At 39.4% G+C, this 26,975-nt stretch overlaps 1 protein-coding gene across 1 annotated transcript in view; it reads right to left on the reverse strand.

The window, feature by feature from the left end:
- The window catches only part of LOC125891163 (natural resistance-associated macrophage protein 2-like), a 35,484-nt gene extending 11,701 nt beyond the window's left edge, over nucleotides 1-23,783 (reverse strand). Inside the window, exons 1-11 of the mRNA XM_049580192.1 lie at nucleotides 23,497-23,783; nucleotides 17,567-17,656; nucleotides 15,997-16,148; nucleotides 15,780-15,902; nucleotides 10,939-11,058; nucleotides 7,697-7,803; nucleotides 7,502-7,572; nucleotides 7,352-7,419; nucleotides 1,074-1,229; nucleotides 818-976; nucleotides 616-702 (exon numbers count right to left, since the gene is read on the reverse strand). Of these exons, the coding sequence (XP_049436149.1) occupies nucleotides 616-702; nucleotides 818-976; nucleotides 1,074-1,229; nucleotides 7,352-7,419; nucleotides 7,502-7,572; nucleotides 7,697-7,803; nucleotides 10,939-11,058; nucleotides 15,780-15,902; nucleotides 15,997-16,148; nucleotides 17,567-17,656; nucleotides 23,497-23,536 (1,173 nt within the window). The 5' untranslated portion in view covers nucleotides 23,537-23,783. The remainder of the gene's footprint in view (nucleotides 1-615; nucleotides 703-817; nucleotides 977-1,073; nucleotides 1,230-7,351; nucleotides 7,420-7,501; nucleotides 7,573-7,696; nucleotides 7,804-10,938; nucleotides 11,059-15,779; nucleotides 15,903-15,996; nucleotides 16,149-17,566; nucleotides 17,657-23,496) is intronic.
- Nucleotides 23,784-26,975: the final 3,192 nt, after the last annotated feature.

The raw sequence follows: 26,975 nt of genomic DNA on the forward strand, positions 1-26,975 counted from the left end.
ATTCAGATACTTTCATTAGCATACTTCCATGTAGTCCACTGTGTACACTATGTGCTTACTTGCATAGTGTATGAATGTTGACAGGGTAGTGTTGTTTCAAATGAAACACAACTGTTGTGAAATGATGATCGCAACATTTGACCGCTTCTTGTTATTTTTAAAGGCCAACTGTATCCAGACGGAGCAATACCATCAACATTGACCGTAACATCCATCAAAATACCTGCAGGCTGGTTTGCTTGTTCACCGGAGCAATGGCAATAGCTACAGTCTCTACGCCCGCTATTTTCACAAGTCTGGGGGTCCCTCATCTTCCCCTACGTGGCCAAGATGGTAACCACTGAGTGAGAAATGTCCAGTGTTGCACACTCAACTTTTTGACCTTTATGAGTACACCATGGGGGTACTGCATTTGGCTATACTTGTCAGTGTAAACGCACTTGAAATAACACGTCTGAGTACAGTGGAATGTGAACTAAGACACAGCATTAAATTGATGTTATCTCCATTTCTGTGACCCCAATCAACAAAACTTCCTCAAGTGCTCACATTAACTAGCTGAACGATAACAACATCTCCATAGTAATATTGGCACAGTGACACCTTTAAACTTACCCCTTTGTAGAGGTTCACCTCCAAAGTTTCATTGTTCAGAGGGAAAATATCTAAATGAGGACTTCCTGTTTGATTGCAGGAGCTGTACTGGAATAAAAAACAAACACACACATCTGTAGCACAGCAGCCAGAGAAAACACACAATTTATTTAACTTCCAAATAACGGTTTGAAGTTTCATTTGCGACTGCAGAGACACTCACCACCTCTTCGTTTGTGCGTCCATAGAAAGCCTCGGCGAAAACAGCCACCACAAACACGTTGATGAGGAATGAGACAAACAACGCGATGGTCGACTCGATGAAGAAATATTTGTTGGCCTCTTTCACTTCTTTTTTGTTTGATCGATCCACTTCTCGAGACTGAGAGGACAATTGAACAGTTAATGATTCGTTGACACAAGTTTTATACAGCAGATAAAAAAGGGGAGCGCTATAAATATCAAGCCGTGGATCGCACCTTGACGAGAGCAGAGTGGAGGTAAATGTTGTGAGGCATGATGACGGCCCCCACGATGCCGACGGCCTGACCCAGCTGGACCGGCCCGCAGCCCTCGCAGTACGGCATGAACATCCCCTTCAGCAGCTGGCCTTGGTCTGGTCTCACTGTCACATACTGCCAGAGAGGAAGCAGTGTATCAGCAGATGTTTATGAAATAAAAAGGAATCAATCATTTCATTACACAGTGTACTTAAACAGACGGCTCAGAAAAGGAACTCTTAACGTGAAAAGCCTGTTTTCAGCAATCAAACAGGATTAAACTGCGTCACAGAGTCATCTTAGATCTGATGTGAGCAGTCAAACTAAATTTAAAAGCATAACCCAGGACATCAACAGAGATGTCATCAATGCACAGATAACAGATACTGCAAGAATAAGGGTAAATGCTCGCCCTTCTAACTCCATAACTCTACCTCGCCTTTTTAATTTATTCATAGAACCTCTGGCCCGAGCAATGCATCAGAATTAAAGGGTATATCTATAGGGGGAGTGGAGTATAAAGTAAGCCTGTATGCAGATGATGTATTGATTAAAATCATGGACCCTGGCTCAGGCCTACCTTTACCTATGAAAATGCTGGAAACCTTGGGCTATACACGGGTACGTCCTTAACATACACACAACTTTTGACATTTAATTACACTCCAACACAAGTTAAGTATTACACCAAAAACAAACTAAATCACTGCAATCAAAGAAGCTTAATGGAGGTTTTGGCGGCATGTTGTAGGTCAGCTGTGAGCTCAGACCTTGACAGAAGTAGAGACGACTATGAAATTAAAAAAACAAAACAATAATTAGCACTTACAAAGGACAGAAGTTTTCTCAGTTAATGTTAATTGTTTCCCCTTCTTTTATTTTATTAGAGAAATTTCAGACTGCTTGTTTCATTGGCCGTACATCGGTGTCAGCTGATATTCGCCTTGTTGACTGCCATCGGCCTATCGGCAAATAAGATGATATTCACCAAAGGCAGTGGCCAACGTTTTTCCATTGTGCCCCATTATTTTCTGCAAGCTAAAAAGCAGGGCTTGAGACTAACGGATTGGGATCCTGTCATCCGGAGACAATCAAAAACATGTTTGAGATGAACGGAGATCTTCCCTGAGATGCTGTCGGGATGAAAGCAAACAGTTCACTCAATATGAACACGTCAGAGGACGCACCCTATTGTTTCCTCGATAATGCTACACTGTGAACAACCAGTCAGAGTTGAAATCAGAGAGAGGCGAGCTAGTTACCGTTAGCTGTTAGCAACTGGATTTATGTATAAATAAATAAGAACTGTAAAAGGTAAGTTAGTAAATTAAAGCACCAGGCATACAAAATTTAACAACATGGAGCAAAAACCTCACTCTTGTAAAATGTCTTTTTTTAGTGAGCAACTTCAATAAACAGTAGTTTGAAGAGAAATTCATTTATGTTTTCACAGCAATATAAAGTTGATATTAGAGAGGGATGTATTATATGTAGTGAAAATATGCTTTTGTAATTAAAAAATGTTTTTCATGTGAGAGAAGGTTATGTTAGAGGTCATTTTATAAATGCATATGATTAAATTTAAGGTAGTGTAATGAAGGACTGAAAGACTTTAAAACAGTTCAGTTAATTTTTATTTATAGTATTTTATAGTATTTCTTTGTTTTCCTGATGCAAAAGGAGAAATAAATAAATAACAACAACACATAAAAAAACAAAGAAACAAAAAAAAAAACCATATGTATCGGCTACCTGCCAAATTCTTATTTCAAACATCGGTATCGGCCCAGAATCTCACAACTGGTGCATGCCTGATATGTGACATTTAAAGAGAGTAAATCATGAAAATGTTCCTTACTATGAGGCCACGGGTTAAAGTTGCTGCTGCTTAACCTCCTGCAGGGTTATTTTCTTGTTTCAGTTTGTTTGTCTGTCAGCAGGATAACAGAGGGGTATTCCAGGAGCAGGTTATGTGAAAACTCAGAGTAAGTTAACCCTGAGATGAGGGGAACTCTGAGTTATCCGTTCCAGAAAGAGAGGTAACTGAAACTCTGAGTCAGTCACCATGGTAACAGACTCCATGAACCTAACCTGCTCACTGACAGGTTTTCTTCAATAAACCCTGAGTTTCTCTCTGTCTCCTCCCTCTTACACGCTGTTTCATTTCCTCATTCATTCAGTCTGTGTCAAGGCTTGTATCGAAGTGCATTAATTAGCGGAGATTTACCGTCTGTCACAGTCTAAATCCTGCTGGATATTAGTTTGTTACTCAGGACTGTCTTAAGTTACTGAATTTATGCACATCAATCATTTCTTTGGACATCGGTTTTTGTCTTTACATTCAAATATTACACAGCGAGAATTCACCCTCAGCTCAGAATCAAACCTCTGTCCTTTTTGTATTTATTATTTTTATAACACTGTGCACAAGGATCAGACTGTCAGTCTGTCAGAGCAGCTCCCAAATGTTTATTACACATAATGTGTAGGTCTAATTATTTAAATTTTAAAAATTGGTATGAAGCTTCAGACACGTAGTATCAATGACTAATGATCTCTACCACTGATGTCATTGGTCGCACTGATGGAATATAATTCCTATAGCCTAATATTGGGGATTATATGTTCATATTTCTGAGTGAGCAATGGTGCAGCATTTCAGTGTCTTTAAATTTAATACATTTGTAGCTGAAATAAAGTCACTGAATGCTGTTGAGTCAAGATACAAATAGATGTCCAACATTTTAAAATCTACTGTATTTTAACCTCAACGTCTTTTTAAGTGCAAATCACCAAACATATTATTACTGGGTCAGACTGTGAGTTTACAGTCATGTCTTTATGTCTTTGATCTATAGCCTCGCCTATATGTTTGAAATCTTCCTATTTTTCAGTTGCGGCCTCCTGTTTTTAAACGGACAACACTGAATAAACTTTTTTATTAACTTTATGGTTAACTTATTGACACTTTCCTTGCTCTGACTCAGGCTCTTCTTTTAAAGATAAATGTGCACCGTCTGCTACACATGCATTAACATCTCTACATCCACTGGATTAAAATGGAGGCGCTGTCTTTTATTTACCTGTTGCCATGGTGAATCGTGGAGTTGGAGCTCCATTGATGATGGCTTTTTATTGTCGGCTTAACTCAGAGTGAACATACTCAGAGTTGACTGAACTAATTCAAATCAGCTGTTCTGGAACCGGTAACTCAGAGTTTCCCATCTCAGAGTAAGTCAACTCAGAGTTCAGGGTTAGACTCAGAGTTTGTTGAATCTCCTATCTGGAATACCCCTCAGAACAACTACTGGCCCTATTTTCATGAAACTTAGTGGAAGGGTGAAGAATGGAAGAAGGAAGAACCCATGACATTTTGGAGCAGATCCGCCTGATGGGACGGATACACAGATTATTTTTCTCTTTATTGTGAGACAGAGCATTTGGCTTTGATGCATAAACTGCCATACATCCTAAACACCAGCAGATGGTATTAAAGTTCAACAGTGACAAAATACAGCTAACTAGATATATGATGACTCCATCACAAACCACATTCACAAGACCAGGAATCCTCTGAGGTGACTTGACAGTTGCTCAACCTTCATAAAGAGAGCAGGCGTTATGTAGCAGTGGCATCATGGGATGACCAGTTTACTGTAACACTCCCTATTTAATAACAACTCTTTTTCTCTTGAAGTAAGGTGTGGCTGTAGAAACACAGTAAACACATATCATGCAACTAATTATACTCGTACTCACACCCCAGTGTGTGTGTGTGTGTGTGTGTGTGTGTGTGTGTGTGTGTGTCTGCAATAAACTCCACCAGAAATATTAATTTAAATTTGACTCAAGTAAAACACAGTTTTTCATTTTCAGCTGTTCATGATGTTACTTCACTCACAGCATTTGATAATTGTACATATGTACATAAAGTGTTTTTGGTTTTCACAAATGTATGTCAAGTATCTGAAATATATCCAGTTCAGAAGTAGATAATAAATGCACAGCTGAGATGATGAGGCTTCAGATAGGCACAACCACATTGTAACATAATTCTGACAGTTTTGGAGATATACACAGACACATACAGTGGTTGCAATTGCAGATCTACATATCATAGAAGACTGGACTGCTGGCTTTAGTGTATGTCTGTGCTCACTGTGTGTCCCTCTGGTTTTTATTACATTGAAAAGCACACACAGTACGTTGCTAAAGGCAGTGGTTCTCAACTGGTCCAGCCTCGGGGTCCAGATTTCTTCTCAGTCATTAGTTCAAGGTCCACACAGTTTAACACATTCAGTGTCATACCTGTGTTTGGTCATGTCGTTGGACTAGTTTGCTGTCTCTGTAATGCTGTCCATTAGTCACTCACTCTACAGTAGGAAACGTTGCTTCAAAATAAAAGCTTTTCTTTAAATTTACTGTACTTAAAAATAAAGTCTGTTTTTTTTTTACAAACTTGACACGTTCATGAGTCACTTGCAGTCCATTCAGAGTGGACCAGGACCAGGACGTATGTAGATTTTAAGTGTGCAATAAATGTACATAAGGTGTCAAACCCACTGTGCTTGGCAGATTAACTGTAACTGTTCTGTACTCCACTTATTTAGGGAAACAACTATTAATGTGTAAACAGACGAACAGGCAGCGTACCAGTTCCTACACATAACACTGGAGGGCGCAACGGTATCTCTGAAGGGACAAACAATACATAACAATAAAACTGGTTAAAATCAAGATGTAGCTAAACCTGAAAACCAGCCTGACGACATGTTTCGTGATAAGATTTTATTTTAGTCCAGCCCTGTGTGGCCTCATTGGGCAGATCTGTTGTGATGGTAGACTAACAACATTTTCTGTTTTCTTTACTTCAGTTTTTATTGTTTGTGGCATTTCTGTATTCCACCTCACTGAGGACAAATTCATAGCCACAAGCCTGGAGAGTGACTGGGATCAAATGTATTTGCTGCTGATTTTATGTGTAAAATTTAGGTGCCCTGACCTACGACTTATTACCTGGTTGTTATTTTCTCTGCCAGATTTATCAGATTATTTCAGTATATAATTAGCCAGCACTACAAACAGGATCTTTTTACTTTTATCAAACAACTGAAGCTCCTACAAAAGTGCCAATGGCTGTATTTAGATTTTGATTCTTTTTTTTTTTTTCATTTATTTATTCCTTTTGACCCCTCCCCAGGGTATAAGGGGCAGACAACAAAAAATAACATTAACAAACCAGGACAAGCGGCAGCCAATGCACAGCAAAATAAATAAAACAGAATTTGTGTACATACATACAAGTCAAAGCAAATCAAGAGAAACTATTCAAGATTTTCTTTAAAAGTTTCAACAAATTTGACAAGACCTTTACTTTTCGAGATGACATTAACTTTTGAAACTTATAAATATTTGGATTTGCTCTATAGAACTATCCGACCAACTCTCTTCTCTCTTTATCAAAAAAAGAACACACAAGTACATAATGATATTCGTCTCCACGATTGCCAGTCATACAAAGAGTACATTTCTGGGGGATATTTTCACGATCATACCTGCGCTCAGAGATAAGGTAAGTTAAGGTAACTTATGATTTCCACACCGAAACTTAGACAAACAAACTCTTTCGGCAGGTCTTAACATAATCAGATAAGTTTCAAAAGTGAAATCAGTTTTAAACAATTTATAACTATCACATAAAGGGTTACTTTGTAATTTCTCATGCCATCTCTGTAGTTCCATATCAGATAATCTACATTCAATCATTAATTTTAAATATTTAGGGTTCATCTGTCCAGCGTCATGCCATAAGTACGATAAACCACTATCATCAAGAATATTTTTAACTTTGGAAATCCATTTACACTGAAAAATATTGTCATCATTCAAAGTCTTGAAAACAATAAACACAGTCAAAGAGATTTTTGCTGTATTATGACTAATTAAATGTACCCAAAAGTTAATCACTCTCATGTTTACCTTTAAATCTAAACTATTTCGACCAAACTCTCCATAAATAATACAATTTGCTGTGCGTTTATTAACATTAAGTAAACGTTGCAAGAAAGATCTGTGAAGCATTTCAATTTGGTCAAGTTTATGAAATATGAATGATAATATTTTGATTAACTGTGCAGCCTTACTTGTGTCACATTCAACACTGGCGACCGGCTCAGGACTGTAAGGTTACATGTTATAAAGGAAACGTCAGGTAAAGTTTCACTCAGTCATATCTGCAGATGTGTGAATGTTTGTACCTCATATCCAAACGTGACGGCCATGATGGTGATGAGCAAACCGAAGAAGGCTTCCAGCTTCCTGAGACCTGCAGAGACAGAAATGAGGGTGCGTTATTCACTGTTGCTGTAGTGACGTATTTTACTGTAACCAGTCCAAACACAACGTACCGTATTTATCTAGGAAGAGGAAGACAAACGTGTCGATGATGGTGATGAGGACACCGCCCCACAAAGGGATCCTGTGGGTGAACAGTATTTTTACAGTGTGCTATTAGGACATTAACTTAACCAAAGGATCTGAATTCTTCCTCCTCCACCTCTGCCCAGCAGCCATTAAATGGATGTTGTGTCTGTTTACGTCACCTGCCCGAGGAGAGAAGGTTGAAAGCGATGGCGCAGCCGATGACCTCCTGCATGTCTGAGCCGATGATGGCGAGCTCCACCATCAACCACAGGATGATACGAGGCACCTGGACAGGTGACACATGTAATATTAATGTTTAGTATTAATAAAGTGTCCCAGCTGACAACAGATAATCCCAGAGAAAAGATCAAAAAGATCAAAGGTAATGAAAAGAACTGTTAGTTGCAGTCCTGGTATTTCCTGAATATGATGCTGTTCATGACACAGTTCCTTTTTGGGGCAGCAGCAGCTCAGTCATAGGGACTTAGGCTGGGAACTGGAGGGTCTCTGGTTCAAGTCCCCATACGGACCAAGTGTGGAGCATGGACTGGCAGCTGGAGAGGTGCCAGCTCACCACTGCTGAGGTGCCCTCAAGCAAGGCACTGAACCACCAACTGCTCGCAGCACCTGCCCAAGGCAACCCCTCGCCCTGACCTTTCTCTATTTAATGCAAGTGCAGGTCCTGTTTGTGCATGTGTGTGTATTTCGGGCCTGTGTGTATATGACAACAGAGTTTAAAAAAGGAATAAATAAAGTCTATCTTCTTCTTTGTCTTTTAAGTTTTATTTCATTGGGTTTTTCAACTGTCAAATACACAAAAGTCTACTCAAGATTCAGTCGGTCATTTTCAGATTTAGGAATTAAAGTCAAGAAAAACAAACCAACTTGTTGAATTTCTATTGGTTAAATCCAGACACCAAAATTCACATGAAATTTTGGGCCTCCGATGATAATCAACTGAGCCTGACTGAAGCTGAGCAGTCATCTGTCCTATCAGGGAACAGTTCGTCAGTCACATGATCAAAAGCAGAAAAATTCAGGTTAGTGACTGGAAACTGAAAGCTTAAAATTACCTTCTGAAAATTTCAGAGAAGGAAATTTAAACCATATAAACTCAGATTCAGATGGTTTCCAGTATTTAGTATTTCAGTGCAATCATCAGTGGTATTTACTATAAATTTCAACATTCAGCAGTGATTAAATTTAACAATTGTTATCTTGCTTGTAAAATTCAAATGATTATGGTCTGTCTTAGTTTGCAGAGCAATTAAAAAGCACGCACATCCACAAACAAAATCATGCAGGCGCTGAGCCAAAAATGTCTAAAACTGAAAAAGTGAAATTGAGATTTATTTCACCTAGTAGTGACAACGTTTTGAGCCACCGCTCTTCAGATCATATAGGCAATACAAGACGCCATCTTAAATAGGTAAGTGGTAACATGATACAAAACAGCTGATTCCACTTACCCAGTAATCAATCTTAGTATAAAATACTATGTTAGATATTAACAATTGACCATACAAAAATATATATACCCTGTATCAAGTGTTAAATGTGAATACCACACAATACACAATAAGTATAAGCACATGAAAAACACACTTAAAGTAGTTTGAATACAGGTAATCAGGTCAGACTGTCATGAAGTATCAAACATACTAAAAGAGGCAGAGATGTACCGATACCACTTTTTCCTTCCCGATACCGATTGCGATCCCTGAGCCTTAGGTATCTGCCGATACTGAGTACCGATCCGATACCAGCACGTAAAATAAAAATGGATGGGATATGAATTGCTGGATGTCTCAACTCCTAAATCTCTATGTAAGATATTAAGAAATAAATACATAATAGTAGAATGAATGCCATAAATCTTTTTTTAATTATTATTATCCAGTGTTGACACAGATCAAGACACAGGTTAAAGTGCAGCCACACAATTTGGTAAAAAAGACATTTTAAAGGCTACAGTAGAATGCTTTTTAAACTCCGCTCCGTTTCCGTTTCGTTTGCCTGTAGCGTGCGTATGCGTAATGACGTGAGGCATTACGTGGTATCGGATTGGTCATAGGCTGTACTCGCCGATACCCGATACCGCATTTTAGGCTGTATCGGAGGCATTTCCGATACTGGTATCGGTACAACTCTAAAAAGAGGCGCCTCTTACAGTTCAGAAAGGTGGAACAAAAAACAGCCAGGGAACAGCAATATAAATATCTGTATATACGCACTCTTAAGTACACCTAGGAAGGCAGAGACCGAACAGTTTAGAGAAAAGGCCTAATGTCACAAGACCTCTAGGTGACAAAGTGTCCAAAGTATAAGTCCAAAACAATTCATGCTTCAAAAGCAGATTGTCTCCTCCTCTCTGTGGAAGTTGAACATGCTCAATACCCACATAATTAAGAGAAGCAACAGGGTGGTTCATTAGGTTAAAGTGACAGGCTACTGGACTTGTGTTATCATGATTTCTGATGGTACTTCTGTGATCTGAGACTCTATTTTTCAGAGGTCTGGAAGTCTTGCCAATATAAGCCAGGCCGCAGGGGCATTTAAGCATGTAAATGACATTACTGGTTTTATAAGAGATGACACCTTTGACCTTAAAAACCTTTCCAGTGTGTGGGTGATAGAAAGTCCTGGTTTTACAGGTATTAAATTTGTTGAGTGAGGACAGAGGCCCAATCTAGGTCCAAACTATCAATGCTGATATTAAATATTACCCGTAAAGATATTGCAGTCCACACAGCAGGGCTTGTCTGAGTCCCTGGATTCAGTATCTATTTCATTCTCATTGAAATATTTCCAGCCTTAAACCTGACGGAAGAAGGTAAAACAGTATATGCACATAAAAACTGACTGGACCGGTCCAGCAGTCCCAAAGACAAACATCTGAATTCTTCAGCTGTGCCTCATCGGGTCCTTTAAACACATCGCACAGTGTCAGAAAAGCTGTTCAGATGCAAACTTGAGAAGGCAGTAGTCTCCAGAGAACAAAAGAGCTCCTCACATGATTTTTAAAGCACGTGGTTAACAATAGTTCCACTTCAGGTCTTCAGGAAGCAGAAGCAGTGTTATTCAATAATTCATAAGTCACTCTGGATTTAACTTTAAGCACATTTTCTCACAGTTTTAATAACTATCTTAGGCGCATATTTGGTTTTAACTGAATGCTTTAATCATATAATCCAGCGATGACAGCGACTGTAACAACAGAGTTCAGTGCTGGTTATACAGTGAGGCAGTTACAGTAAACAACGACTACTTCTGCTTTCAGCCTCTCTGCATGCTGCTGCTGAGACCCTACAGGCACACTGTATTTAGGAAGCAAGAACCATTAAGAGAACAGTGAACGCACTGAGTGTTTGCAGGCGCTGTGGATACTTCATGCAAACACCTGAGAGTACTGATATCTCACCGTTTGGTACTGGCGGTTGCAAACTTCGGCCAGGTGCATCCCAGTGACGACACCAAGCCGTGCCGCCAGCCGCTGCAGCAGCAGGCCGATGATGGTGGCAGCCAGGAGCACCCAGAGGAGCTGACAGGACGAGAACAGAAGCATCATCTGTTAATGAAGTTCACAAATAACTCCAAAGTTTGTCGTTATAAATTCTCTGAAAAACTTGTTTGTGAATGTAGTTTACAAATTTTACTAATGCATTTATTCCAGAAAAGGTATCAATAGACCTTTTTCATGCAGACATTTGACTCGAACACACTGAAATATATTTTGTGGATCAGTTTCATCAGCTGTCCCAGTAAGCCATGACAGTGAGCCAGTATACACACGTCAGTATCAGGAACCTGAAACTGGGTGCTTTTCCTGCAGTGACATGCCATCTGGTGTGAATAACGTCTAAACTGAGGTTACTCTGCCTGTGAGGTCAACCAGTAACCAGAAGACTGCATGTGATTTTGAATCTGTACCCAGGTGTTCACAGGAGCACGTCTCTTTTCTCTGTGCATCCACACTGATCTTGTTAAATCTGAAATTTGTAAATACATCTTCTGCCCCGTTTCAGCCTCTCTCCAGACTAAATCTGTGTTTTATTCACCCCATAACGAAACATTTCTAAATCAAAATCAGAGGTGTTTTAAATCTGCCTGCTGCAGCTTGGTGTTTCAGTGTGTACACAGAGCTTAATGAAAGTTTCTCAGCGAGGGTCTGTGTTTGTGTGGCAGTAAAGCAAAGAAGGACAACCTGTCGCCTCAAACCTTCTCTGTGATCTCTCATTTCAAAAGTCAATGTAAACAAGTACACAGAAGAGTGTTGCGCCTGATCTGTTTAATCATTTTGAAGACTTTCCAGTCATTAAACACTCTTTTTTTCTTATATTTTCATATATTACCGATTATCGGTCTCTTGACTTCTGCACTGTGTTTATTGTAATGCACAAAACAACAAATTCTTTATATGTGCAAACCTACTTGGCAATAAAAGCAAAGCACCCCAGACATCCCTCTCCCCATCTCCCCAGCAACACTTTCCAGCTCCTCCTGGGGGACCCAAAGGTGTTCCCAGGCCAGACGAGATATGTAATCCCTCCAGTGTGTTCTGGGTCTGCCCCGGGGCCTCCTACCAGTGGGATGTGCCTGAAACACCTCTAACAGGAGGCGCCCAGAAGGATCCTGATCAGATGAACAAACCACCTCAACTGACCCCTTTCAACATGAAAGAGCAGCGGCTCTACTCTGAGCTCCCTCCGGATGTCCGAGCTCAGTCAGTGATCCTACAACCTCAGTGATCACAGGCAGTAAGAGGAGAGTGAAATGACGACAACTCTCTGTCATCTCTAACCCTCTCTGTGACTTTAACATTGATATCGCTGATGCAGTTTTGTTGTCTGCCAACTGAGAAGAAGAATGTTGTTCAGGTGTTTCTCTGTGGACTAAGTCGCAACAAAAACTACATGGAAACATTAATGTGGACCTAAATTGCTCTCACACAAAAACAGTGATATAAAAATTAAAATGGCTTAATGGAGGCGTAGCGTGAGTCTGTTGTTATTTGTGTACACCAACTTGAATTTCTCACACAGAGATTTTTCACAGGATTAAAAACGGTGATTTATAATTTCAGATGTGGGATTTATTTGTGATCAGCATTTTACAAAGTCTTTCAGGTCCTGGATTGATGCCACAACATCTACATCTGTTTCCTTTAGTGCAGCATTCATCGTAGTGCTTTTTATGGTAAATATGAAAATAATAAAGGAAGTGTATTTTTTTCTTTTTTCTTTATTTTGATCTTACATAGGTTTTTCTTTCAACATTGTGGGGGTCAGATATTAAACGGGAGGTTAGGGGGTGCTCCACCAGGACATTTTGAACACAAAACAATGAATTTTTATGCACCAATTTTTCCCTTTTCTGCATCAAATTATGATGTAAATGTCTGTAATTTTGTCAAAATAAAAGTCCTCTGCTACGTTTATGGTTTTATTTTCTGTGCAGTTGAGGGGCTGGGGGTAAATGCACATATCTTAATCATTGCGGGGGACGTGTCTCTTGCGTCTCCCATGAAATCTACACCTATGCTTACATTATGCTGTCAGGGAAGATATACTCTCACATGTGTTTGTTAAATGATAGAGCTGCACAGCACAATACAGTGTTTTTTTTATCGTTACTGCGATGTCAACTTGCAAGAGGACGCAAAAGACTGTGATACTGCACTCAGGGCTGTTTTGGGTTAGAGAGTATCAGTAGAAAACTGCACTTTGGGGCGTCGGTGGCTTAGTGGTAGAGCAGGCGCCCATGTACAAGGCTGTTGCCGCAGCGGCCCGGGTTCGACTCCAGTCTGTGGCCCTTTGCTGCATGTCACTCCCTGTGACAGTCAGTCTTTTTCTATTGGTGCTTTTTTCAAATCAGTTTAATGTTCAATTTGTTCAGTAAGAGAATGTTGGAAATAATCTCCTTTTAATTTTTAATTCAACAAGCAAACAATTGTATTTCAGCTGTACACTGAGAGAAGCAGAAAGGCAGAACTCAGTACACATTATTATCTTTTTATTTAACGCGAGTAATACGGTTATCGCATATTTTCCTTATATTGTCCAGATCTACAGAATGATACAACAATATAATAGGTAGGTATACGTTGATACAAGATCACATATTGTCTGGTAAAGTTTTTTTTAGATCATTTTTTTTGGCTTTTGCCTTTATTTAATAGGACATTAAGTATCTTAAAAACACAAACAGGTGATGTTTTCTGGTGAATATTTTGCAGCTTTATGTGTCTTGAAACTTGAGAAGAGTTACACAACATTAGATCCACAGTCAGGTTTAACTCTGACGTCTCCGTCTCTCTCTCTGTGAATATTCACTCGACCTCTCATTCACTTTATCTGAAGCTCTTCAGACTAATGAATTCATGAACATGTGTCTGGTTTTAAAGGACAAAGTTCACCTTTGTTAAACTTTGACCCGCAGTATCGTGAGAATCTCTAACGCCGAGCCAAGTCGACAGAGAATAGAAGTGACCTGTTCTTCAGGAAGTGTCACTGTTAGTATTGTTATAGCTGAAACAATACAAACAGCAGGGTGAGAGGGAAGCTGCGTGTCCAGCAGTTATTAAAACACAGATAATGTTTGCTCAGACTGTGGATCATATTTCAGCTTGTTGAATGCTATTGTTTTCCTACCAGTCAAGTTATTTCCAGCAGCCTATACTTACAAATAGGGTTGTAATGATCCACTGATCTGGATCGATATATCGATTCAAAAATCAATTATCAATGTCATCGAAAACATCAATTCATATCATCATCTTTAGGTTACGCCTGCATTTTGAAATTCTGTGTCACCGTCAAACAGCGGCAGGCAGACAGCTAGCAGCCAAGAGAAAGACAATGAGGATAAAGTTATCTACTCAGAAATAAAGCACAAGGACACAAGGACAAAGCTCATGCCGAATGTAACAACACAACCTGCTCGGCCAGGCATCTCACTCTGCTAACTTCTCACTGCAGCAACTGCTGTATCAACAATGTCAGGCTGAAATACACAAGCATGCAGACTGAAATTCAGCCGAGCTGTTCTGTGGGAAGATGCAGTGACTTAAACCAACGGTGAGTGAGGAAAATAATAAGGTTACATGTAACTTATTAAGCTGTAAGTAGAGGAAAAAGTCTGCTAGCTGCGAGGCTAATTTATGCAATGTAAACATGCATAAGCTAATAATGTGTGACTGGCAAAAACAGTTGTTTGTCTCTGAACCTTGACAGTTATTAAAACCTCCCCTGTTAAAAACATGCCTACAACATGTAAGCTCATTTGGCCTCATCAGTTCAGGTGTGACAGAGCCTTAAAATTAGGTCATGTAACTTTTGAAAGAATAAATGAGATAATTTTTGTCTTACAGATGAAAGATAGAGACGAGTTCAAGTCCTATGCAACAAATCACACCTTCTCTCTTTACTGTAAAATCAGTTTTGCTACATGTTTAATTAATGGAGTAATAATTAAGTAATGAATTACTCTAATAAATTATGTGTTTGTGTGTGATACATTCTGCCATGTAGCATAACTGATATTTCAATAGAATCACTCACTGACTTTCAGTGAAATTATTTTTTACTGTCCAAATTACTTATTCTGAGCAATTAAAATAATTTATTCTAGTAAATAATATTTCCCTAAGTGGCTTTGTGCAAAATTCAGAGCATACAAGTTGTCTGCATACGGTTCTCATCATAGAAGTATGTAAGCCAGCGGCTAGCAGCTAACAGTGCTAGCTCCATAAACAAAGGCAACAGTGCTGACAGAGCTAACAGTGTTAATCATAGAGCTCAGATTCTCTGCCCGATTCTCTGCCCGACCCCCAACCCGACCCGGACCCGACCCGGCCGTGATTTCCCGCCATTATCCTCAGGCTTGGACGGGTTGGGCAACGGTGACAGCGTGTGTGTCGGCTTCGTCGGGTGTACCAAGTGCAGCATGATGCTGGTATATAACAGCAAAAAGACGGGGACCGTCCTCGACACTTAAGAGGCACATGACGAAGACTAATATTAGCCAATATTAGCTTTGGCAGTTTCTGTCTTACACATAAAGAGTCTGGTCTCATCTAATACGAAACAGTGGGACACAGCTTGAGTCACAGTTTGATTATGATGTACATTTACCATATATGGTTATATCAACATCAAAAAAATATCCAGATTAATATTCGTAATTATTATTTCAAGCACGTCAGGCCATTCGTAAAAGTGTTTAGTTAACACAGCAGTCAGTGACAATAATTGCATTAGTTACCTTGAAGCCAGCTTTAGCACCAGACTGCAGGTCAGACTCGATGTTACCTGGATCCAGGTAGGCGATGCTCATCAGAAACCCTGGCCCAGTGAAGGCCCACAGCTTACTGAAACTGAAGCACCTCTACAGGAGACACAAATACAGACTGTAAAATTGCTTCAAACTTTACTGTGCTGCACGTTGATGGGCATTAATCTAACACGGACTCATGCATTACCTCGCTGTTGTCCTCAGGAACAGGGACCCTCTGATCAAAGTACGTCCCAGAAACAGGTTCATCGTTCTGTTTCTGGAGGAAGACTGAAGGGGCGGACACTTTGTGAGTGTGTGTCGTCTGGATCACTGCGTTCTCTCCCTCCACATCACCAGCTGAAATATGAAATAACACTTCATAAATCACTACACACTGCAGTAAACACACACAACTCCACAGTTCAACACTCACAACATGTTTACAAATTTAATGACAGCACTGTGAAGAGGAAGTTACTGTTCATTAGCAGAGCAGAGTCATGATTGTAAACACTTTTTACACATAAATATACTGATAACATTATGTGTCTCAGGTGCAAGTAAACCTCCAGTCTGAGATATCTGAATGATTTTTCCTGCTACCCTGTAGAGACAGCTAGCTAGATGGATAGATGAGAAATAAAACTGCATAGATGTAAGTGTGCAGAAATCTTTTCTGCCCAATAAAACAAGGTGTTAAGGTGTTCTTGAGATGTGGCGTTAATGAGAATGAGACAGATGCATGGTCACACTGACCTTGACCTCTGACCACCAAAATCCAATCAGTTCATTGTTACGTCCAAGTAAACGTTTGTGCCAAATTTAAAGTAATTCCCTCAAGGTGTTCTTGAGATATCATGTTCACAGGAATGACACAGAGAGGGTCACAGTGACCTTTGATGATTAAAATCTAATCAGTTCATGGTCGGGTCCAAGTGACTGTTTGTGCCAAATTTGAAGAGATTCCTTCAAGCTGTTCTCAAAATACTGCATTCACGAGAGTGAGATGGATGCAAGGTCACCGCGGCCTTGACCTTTGACCCTTGGCCACCAAAATCTAGTAAGTTCATCCTCAAGTCCAAGTGAACGTTTGTGCCAAATTTGAAGAAATTCCCTCTAGGTGTTCTTGAGATATCGCGTTCATGAGAATGAGACTGACAAGGTCGTAGTGATCTTGACCTCTGACCACCAAAACCTGATCAGTTCATTGTTGAGTCCAAGTGGACATTTGTGCCAAATTTGAAGAAATTCCCTTGAGATATTCTTGAGATATCGCCTTTACAAGGATGGGATGGCTGGATGGACAAACCAAAAACATAATGCCTATGGTCACAGCTGTCAGAAAACGTCGTGGAGGCATAAAAATGAGCTGCTGGTGGCACTACAGGAAAAGTCGGGGTCACTGAAGCCATCGCGATTCCTCCTCTGGTCCCCGTTAGTTCTCTTTGCAAAATTTCATGAAAATCCATCAGTTAATTGTTTTGATATTTCAGCCTGATTCAAAATGGTGAACCAGCCGACCAACACTGCCATCCCTCGAGCCTCGCTGCTAACATGGTTTAAAACAAGGATCATACTCTGAACACACACAGTGACAGTGACAGGTGAGTGAAAGCAGACGGATAAAGTGCAGAGATTCAGTAGTAAAATAATGAGCATCAACAGTTTGCCCTGGATTAAAAGAGAAAGCAGACAATGATCCTTCAGTGTCAGAGGAGACGTCTCTCCCGACACACAACAAAAACAAAAAGTGTCTACAAAACAAACGTCCTCACCTTGTCTTCCAGTTTGTTCTGTCTCGTGGTCTGTGGGAACACTGGGAGGCAGACAGGAGATGTGGATGTTCTCAGGCGGAGGTTCTCTGCCTGCAAGCAAACAGGTTATTAAACTGAGATTATAACTCACTGTACGTGATCACAGCGCACACAAAACTAAATCCTACACACACACAGAGGCATGAGAAAAAAGTGCAAACGTATCATCAAGTTGGACAAATTAATGACGTGTTGTTGGGTCCCCACTGACGCCTCATTCATCCGTTAATTAATCAGGATAATAAAAAGCGTCAGTTGCATGTTATCATGTCAGTATATTTCATGGTATTTTTGGTTTCTTTTAAGTGGTCACATGCAGGGGCACAGATGGGATTTTTGAACTGGGGGGACCAAGCTGTCAGTAAATGATTCCAACTCAATTAGTTATTTTGTGTAGATACATATATATACACATATATATATATATATATATATATATATATATATTTATTTGTATATATTTATATATATATATATATATATATATATATATATATACATACATATACATATATACATATATATATATATATATATATATATATATATACACAGTACAGGCCAAAAGTTTGGACACACCTTCTCATTCAATGCGTTTTCTTTATTTTCATGACTATTTACATTGTAGATTCTCACTGAAGGCATCAAAACTATGAATGAACACATGTGGAGTTATGTACTTAACAAAAAAAGGTGAAATAACTGAAGACATGTTTTATATTCTAGTTTCTTCAAAATAGCCACCCTTTGCTCTGATTACTGCTTTGCACACTCTTGGCATTCTCTCCATGAGCTTCAAGAGGTAGTCACCTGAAATGGTTTTCCAACAGTCTTGAAGGAGTTCCCAGAGGTGTTTAGCACTTGTTGGCCCCTTTGCCTTCACTCTGCGGTCCAGCTCACCCCAAACCATCTCCATTGGGTTCAGGTCCGGTGACTGTGGAGGCCAGGTCATCTGCCGCAGCACTCCATCACTCTCCTTCTTGGTCAAATAGCCCTTACACAGCCTGGAGGTGTGTTTGGGGTCATTGTCCTGTTGGAAAAATAAATGATCGTCCAACTAAACGCAAACCGGATGGGATGGCATGTCGCTGCAGGATGCTGTGGTAGCCATGCTGGTTCAGTGTGCCTTCAATTTTGAATAAATCCCCAACAGTGTCACCAGTAAAACACCCCCACACCATCACACCTCCTCCTCCATGCTTCACAGTGGGAACCAGGCATGTGGAATCCATCCGTTCACCTTTTCTGCGTCTCACAAAGACACGGCGGTTGGAACCAAAGATCTCAAATTTGGACTCATCAGACCAAAGCACAGATTTCCACTGGTCTAATGTCCATTCCTTGTGTTTCTTGGCCCAAACAAATCTCTTCTGCTTGTTGCCTCTCCTTAGCAGTGGTTTCCTAGCAGCTATTTGACCATGAAGGCCTGATTGGCGCAGTCTCCTCTTAACAGTTGTTCTAGAGATGGGTCTGCTGCTAGAACTCTGTGTGGCATTCATCTGGTCTCTGATCTGAGCTGCTGTTAACTTGCCATTTCTGAGGCTGGTGACTCGGATGAACTTATCCTCAGAAGCAGAGGTGACTCTTGGTCTTCCTTTCCTGGGTCGGTCCTCATGTGTGCCAGTTTCGTTGTAGCGCTTGATGGTTGGCGACTCCACTTGGGGACGCATTTAAAGTTTTGCAATTTTCGGACTGACTGACCTTCATTTCTTAAAGTAATGATGGCCACTCGTTTTCTTTAGTTAGCTGATTGGTTCTTGCCATAATATGAATTTTAACAGTTGTCCAATAGGGCTGTCGGCTGTGTATTAACCTGACTTCTGCACAACACAACTGATGGTCCCAACCCCATTGATAAAGCAAGAAATTCCACTAATTAACCCTGATAAGGCACACCTGTGAAGTGGAAACCATTTCAGGTGACTACCTCTTGAAGCTCATGGAGAGAATGCCAAGAGTGTGCAAAGCAGTAATCAGAGCAAAGGGTGGCTATTTTGAAGAAACTAGAATATAAAACATGTTTTCAGTTATTTCACCTTTTTTTGTTAAGTACATAACTCCACATGTGTTCGTTCATAGTTTTGATGCCTTCAGTGAGAATCTAAAATGTAAATAGTCATGAAAATAAAGAAAACGCATTGAATGAGAAGGTGTGTCCAAACTTTTGGCCTGTACTGTATCTGAAACAAGCTCACAGAAAACTTCAGGTCTGCTGCAACTCTAAGTTCTTTTAAATCAAGGCTAAAGACTTTTCTGTTTGCCCCTGCCTTTAATTAAATCAAATATTTATTCATTTCTCACACTGCACTGTAACTTTTTTATGACTGATTTAATTGTATTTAAATGTCTTTTTATAATGTGTTTCTTTTGCACTTTGTCTCAGTGGTTTTATGTTTTACCATATGTAGAGGACTTTGAATTTTCTTGTTGCTGAAATGTGACTTAGAAATAAACCTGTCCTGCCTTAAATTCTAGATTTATTCAATGTATTACAATTTATCGGTGGCTCAGAGGCAGAGCATGTCGTCCACTAATTGGAAGCTTGGTGGCTCAATCCCCAGCTCCTCCAGTCCAAATGTCGAAGTATCCTTGGGCAGGCTACTGAACCCCAAATTGCTCCTGATGGCTGTGAGTGCCTGTGAGTCGTTACTGAGTAGCAGGCGGCACCATGTATGGTAGCCTCGGCCACGAGTGTGTGAATGTGATGTAGTGTAAAAGCACTTTGAAGTGGTCAAAGGACTTGTAAAAGGCGCTTTACAAGTGCAGTACATGTGCACACGTGTGTATTAGTTTGAACTGATTTTGTTGTCTCAGTGCACTGACAATCAGCTTGACTCTAATCTAATCTAATTTTAGAGGTTGTAGTTTGCAGCAGGGTTGAACTGGAGTGCATTACACTGAGATATAAACATGAGGTGGGAAGAATATCAGAAACAAAAATCCAGGGGCGTTGGTGGCTTAGTGGATAGAGCAGGGGCCCCATGTACAAGGCTTTTAGACGTGTCCCTAATTAATGGGGCACTAAATGTAGACCAAATGATTAATCAGTTAAATAAACTACAATCATTACAGTCTGAAAACTTGATATTGACACAGAGACTTTCTACAAGACACAAGATCAGGTAACAAAGGGCCTGTCTGTTGAAATTTTCTTTAATGGTGCAAATTCCTAAATGAAGTTGCAATTAACCAAGGGAGTCTACAGGTATCAGACGCTTTTTAAGACTCGTTCAAGACACATTTTAACCAAATTTAGGCCAGATTTTTGGACAAATCATGTTTTACTTATTTAAGCATCGCAGGAAAGTAGTATCTATGTGGTCTTGTGAAATTAGATAAAATGTTTGTAGTCGTTAAGACCTCACAAATTCAAATTTAAGACTATTTAATGACTTTTAAGGCCTTATTGTTGTGGCACTGGATTTAAGACATTTCAAGAAGGACCTGCAGACACCCTGCAATCAAACTGCAACCAGCTGATATGAAGTGAATCTGGTGCCTCTGGAAAAAAAACATCACAGCAGAAATTCCTGTGAGAACTTTATGAGGGATGTTACATTATCCCATCGGAAATGATAAATGTCATTAAACATTACAACATGATGAGGTCAGCATGAACTTTGTCACATAATAAATCAGTTTTTAAATGAGCTCATGTAGTGTTTGATCATAAGAGTATAAAGAAGTGGCAGAAGACAACTGTTGGTTAATGTAGGTGCACTCTGCTCTACTGTAATAAGGGAAATAATATACAATATATAATCACTACCTCTGGTTTGGTTGAATTAAACCCCTTACTCCCCCAGTTAGATGTTACAATATGCTGGTCTGGTGGGTTAAACAATTGCAAATTTGGGGCTGTTTTCAGTCAAATAAAAAGGATGTTACTCTTTACAACAAAGGCCTATCTCTGAAAGAATACTTTGGGTGTTTTCAGATTTAGTCCTTTGGAAACTAACCGAACTCAGTCCTCTTAAAGTGCACCAAGGGGCGTCGGTGGCTTAGTGGTAGAGCAGGCGCCCCATGTACAAGGCTGTTGCCGCAGAGGCCCGGGTTCGAATCCAGCCTGTGGCCCTTTGCTGCATGTCATCCCCCCTCTCTCTCTCCCCTTCACGCTTACCTGTCCGGTCCATTAAAGGTAAAATGACCCAAAAAATATCTTTAAAAAAAAAAGTGGACCAACAGAAAAGGGACTCGGTTCTTTTTGTGTTCACATTGTTAGTTCATGAAGCCCCTCGCTTTCAGATGAACTTAAAATTGGAGGAAAACCTTGGAGCTGATGTATTCTACATTCCACATCTGGAGACGTGCAGTATCTTCTGTAGACCAAACTACTCCTCATCCTGAGTCCTTTCAAGTGTTACAGGCCAAAGTGGTTTCGTCTGTTTTTTTAAGCGTCCCAGGTCAACAGCATGTGATCTAGAGGGCTAAATACAATGGCAAAGAGCAAAGCGAACCTGGAGCGCTTTGTGTTTACAAGGCACAGGTTAAGTGAACTGTACCGTGGAGTTGAAGTGAACCGAACTCAAACCAGGTTCGCTTCAGAGGGGTCTGAGTTCTATGCGAAAGTGTGAACAGAAATTAAGAGGACTGAGTTTGGTTTGTTTAAAAAGAACTATATGTGAAAACACCCTCAGACCTGCTCCCGAAGTGGTCTGAGTATGGTTCGCTCAGAGGGGTCCGAGTTCTCTTTGAGAGTTCTCATATGTCCAAAAAATGCTGAGTCACTGCTCTGAGTCCACTTAGAGGGCTGAAAAGGACCAAGTGTGAGAACACTCTGAGATCGGTTCACTTCAAATGCGCAGTGTGGTTCACTTAACCTGTCACTTGTGAACACAAAGTGCTCCAGGTTCGCTTTGCTCTTTGCCATTGTATTTAGTCCTCTAGATCACATGCTGTTGACCTGTAACGCTTGCAAGGACGCAGGACGAGGAGTAGTTTGGTCCACAGAAGATACCACACGTCTCCAGATGTGGAATGTAGAATACATCAAATGTCAACAGTCTGCAGCACAGAAACACTAATGTTTGCTCCAATTTTAAGTTCTTCTGAAAGCAAAGGGCTTCATAACCACACTGCAGCGCCACGACAAAGTAAAGAAATAAACTGTGTTAACATATATGTTATATAGAGGCTGTAGTGTGAACAGAAAGAGGACTGAGGCTCCATCAGAGCTGAGAACTGAGTCCTTTTTCAAATGAACTGACAATGTGAACACAAAAAGAACCGAGTCCCTTTTCTGTTGGTCCACTTTTTGGTGCACTTTAAGAGGACTGAGTTTGGTTTGTTTAAAAAGGACTACGTGTGAAAACACCCTTTGAGGACACACACTGAGGGTGCACAATTGCCCTGAGTGTTTACGCTGCAGCCTTCTCAATAAATACTGAACCAGTTTCAAGCATACTGGTTCCCACCAGTCACGTAAACACAAACAGCTGGGAAAACAGGGAGCAGGTTGAAAAATACCAAAGATACCCTTTAAAGTGTCAAATGAAAAAGTAGACTTTATGCTGTAAAATCAAATTTTATTACATGTGATGTTGTTAGACTGGTAATACTGATGCATTAAGACACAAAGTTTTGAAACTATTTCTTTTTTTTAATCTAACATATAACTTTTTTGTAAAACGTTGGGCTTAAAACAGAAATTTAAATAAAACTTCTCACGTTTTTCACGTTCATTGTTACTGTGAATTAGTAATACATTAATTTCAAGGTGCAAGGTACAGCAGTTCCCTCTGAGCTGCAGCAGAAGTAGAAAGTGCCATAAAATGGAACAAGCAGTATTTTAAATGTGTATGTAACTACACCACCTGAGTAAATGTACTCAGTTACATTCCACCACAGTTGTCTTCACTAACAATCTGAGACATTAATGAAAGTTGACTCACCTGAGCGCAGGAAGGCAAACATCTTCCTCTTGTGAGACATTTCTCTTCAGTTACTCTCTTCAAACTCTGAGGAAACAAAAACCTCCAAACGAAACTACATTCCGGGAAATTGATTCATTCTGTTTTCCTGCCGCTTCCCGGTTGTTTCCAGTTTATGGAGAGCAGGAACATCCGGCAGGTTGGACATCGTCCCTCCGACTGAAGGTGCGGACTCACCGGACAGGTAGAAGAGGAGGACAAAAGTCCACAAACACACACCTGCAGGGTTTCACAAGAACCCGATGTCCTGTTTCTGTCACGTGGCCCGGTTTATACAGTGACCGGTCTGAGCTGATCCTGGATCAGCAGGAAACCAGACTCACTGGCAGATTACCAAAATAAAACTCATGTTAAACAGATTTTTTGTTAGTAAAAGTAGAATATTGTAACATGTAAGTAGCAAATAAAGAAAATAATCATACAGTAGTAAACAGATATATAAAAAAAAACAGGCTACTAAAGGAAGCATGAATACTGAAAACAACACATAATGATTTGAGTTACATGTCCAAAAAGGAGTGAGAGGAAGAACAAACTTATTTATTCCCACCCTTTCCTCATAAATTAATAATAGTCAGCTGTGTAGCTCCCCATCAGTGTTAAGTTTTACAATAATTAATTCTCCTAGACTTATTCTAATATATTAAATTAATCACCAATGATATTTATCTGACAGCGAGATATAAAATGATTACAAAAAAACTTGGAAAATATAAATTCTTATATATATATAAACGTTATTTAAAAAATGATCTCATCTTTATATTCTTATCAAATCATGACAGATTGTTTTGCTTTGTCAAACTATGCATACCACATACACAAACTATGTATATACACAAACTAACATACGCACACATATATACACACAACTGATGGCAACAAATAAATGAATAAATAAAGAGTAAACATCTGCTGATAGTCAATCACCGTCTTCACTCTCGTACCTTGTACCACATCTTGTGCCAGCATTTAAACACTTTTTATTTTATTTTAATTTATATGTGCTGTGTAAATATAAAGGTTTTTGTTGTTGTTTCCTTTCAGAATAAAAGTCTCAGACTATAAAACAAGGATTGTTTCCGGCTACAAGTTTCAAAATAAACCCAATATTGAGCTACGGAAAAGTAAATAGTTTGACCAATTTACAGTTTGCACTGAAGCAAGGCCATTTCTACTCAAAGATATCAAATTATATTTTTGAAGAATTTGAAAATGTGTGTCATTTAATTGTTTTCTGATATCTGTTATCTTTAATATTTGTTTGTATAATAACATTATAGGCTTGATTATTTATCAGGAGACCTGAAAGCATGCTTTAAACTTAGCAGTGAGGGAATATATTTCCATTTGTGACACAGGATTAGCTGCTTAGAAAATACATTGTTTTAAGTGACCTAATTGCCATTTTTCTTGTTTATATTTTTGATTTTTAATTTTTGGCTGGCCTAAAAGTTGTCAAAATGTAAAATAGTGAGTCTTAAAGGTCTAGTGTGACGCTTTTACTGACATCTAGTGGTGAAGTTGCAGATTGCAACATACTGAAAGATGTCCCATGTGCCAAGCGTGGAAGAAAACTAACGGCCCTATCTAGAGCCAGTGTTGGTGTTCTGGGCTACTATAATGAACACTTAACAGCAAAGAAAAGTAGCTTTGAATATTATATTCAATTTCTGCCAATATATGCCCTTAAATCACACACAATGGTCCTTTAAAATACTAAAATCAGCTTATAACTGTGTGTTCCTTTGTTAAATTATTGCATTTAACTGCATTTAAAAAATCCAGCTTCCCAGTAACAACAACAGAGGACATGACTTCAATAGTACAATGGCTATGACCTTACCTCTATCCCAGGTGTTTATATTTGAAGCTAAAATACAGCTATATTTGCTTTAATGCAAAATCTAGATGATTGTTTGATAAAACACACTATGTGGTCTCAAAGGAGAGACAATACAGACGATAATTATGCAAAAATATATATAAAGAAAGATTCAGAAACTCACCAGCCATGTTATGATATTCACCTACATAAGCTGCACTATTACTTTATATGATGTACAATAAAACTTTTCAATATCTTGTTCAATATTTTCTCAACATCATGTGCACTTTTACTTTTCAGTATCAATATCAATATCAAAATCATGTGCAATGCTACTTCTGATTGTTTTATCATATACAATATAACATTTATTATCGGGGCAGAGTGGTTTTTCCACCATTTTAGTTCATTTTTGGTAACTCTTGTTCTTATCGTACTTCTGTTGTTCCTCTGTTAGACACTGGTTTTGATTTTGCTCCTTGAGAACACTTCTATCTTGTATATTTGTATATTTTGCCGGATATTTAAAACTCTATTGTTTCTAAAATTGGACCCAGTGAGTGACCCTGACCTGGTTGTTCTGGTAGTGAACATTAAATTGTGACAACTGGACTTGGTGTTATTGTAATGTGAAGCATTCTCTGGCACAAGAATTGCCTTAAGGATAAAGGTCCCCTGAATTGAATTGAATTGAACTGAACTGAATTGAATTGAATTGAATTGAATTGAATTGAATTGAATTGAACTGAATTGAATTGAACTGAATTGAATTGAATTGAATTGAATTGAATTGAGTGATGTCCTGCTGCCTCTGGCTGCAGGTGTTATACCGCCCTCTAGCGGCAGAAAAGAACATGGTCTGATTTATTCTTGTAGTGGGTGATCGGAGCAGGAGCAGCCACCAGGTGGAGACAAACACTGACTGATTCACACCTCAGTTTGGAACAAACGCCACAAACCAAATGCAGGACAGTGTTCCTCCTCTAACCCTGACCTGACCTGGATTTATACGCCTTCATCACAGCAGACATTTTGACTCAGTGGAAAAATCAGGTGTTGCTAATAACATCAGTGTTGGTTCTGTTCTGTTGAGGTGATACTGACAGTGAGACACTGAGCCAAAATCTCCTGGTCCACCGCTTCACTCCAGACTGAAAATATCTCAACAACTGTTGGACAGATTGCCATTAAGTTTTGTACAGATATTCACAGTCCCCAGAGGATGAAGCTCACTAACTTTGATGATCTGTAGAGACACCAGCAGGTCAAAGTTTCCACTTATCCCATGAATCATCTCAACATCTGTCTGTGGATGTATCAGTGTTAACTGTACAAACATTCATGGTTGCAGAAGATGAATCTGACTCGACAGATTAGCTCCACCATGAAGCTGACATTTCACTGAAATGTCTCAACATGTTGCCACCAATACCTTACTACAATAACTGAACGCACTGCTGTGGAGAGAGAGTGAATTGCTCTTGTTGGATCACTAATTCACTAATTATAAAGGTTTAATTAATGAATCACTGTGATATTTTTTTTTTATCAAGAGATAACTGCATTACAGTAATCACTTTGGCTATTAACTGTTGCTTGTAAATTGCTTGTA

Source organism: Epinephelus fuscoguttatus, linkage group LG7, assembly GCF_011397635.1.
Source record: "Epinephelus fuscoguttatus linkage group LG7, E.fuscoguttatus.final_Chr_v1".
In the NCBI taxonomy this organism is placed as follows: Eukaryota; Metazoa; Chordata; class Actinopteri; order Perciformes; family Serranidae; genus Epinephelus; species Epinephelus fuscoguttatus.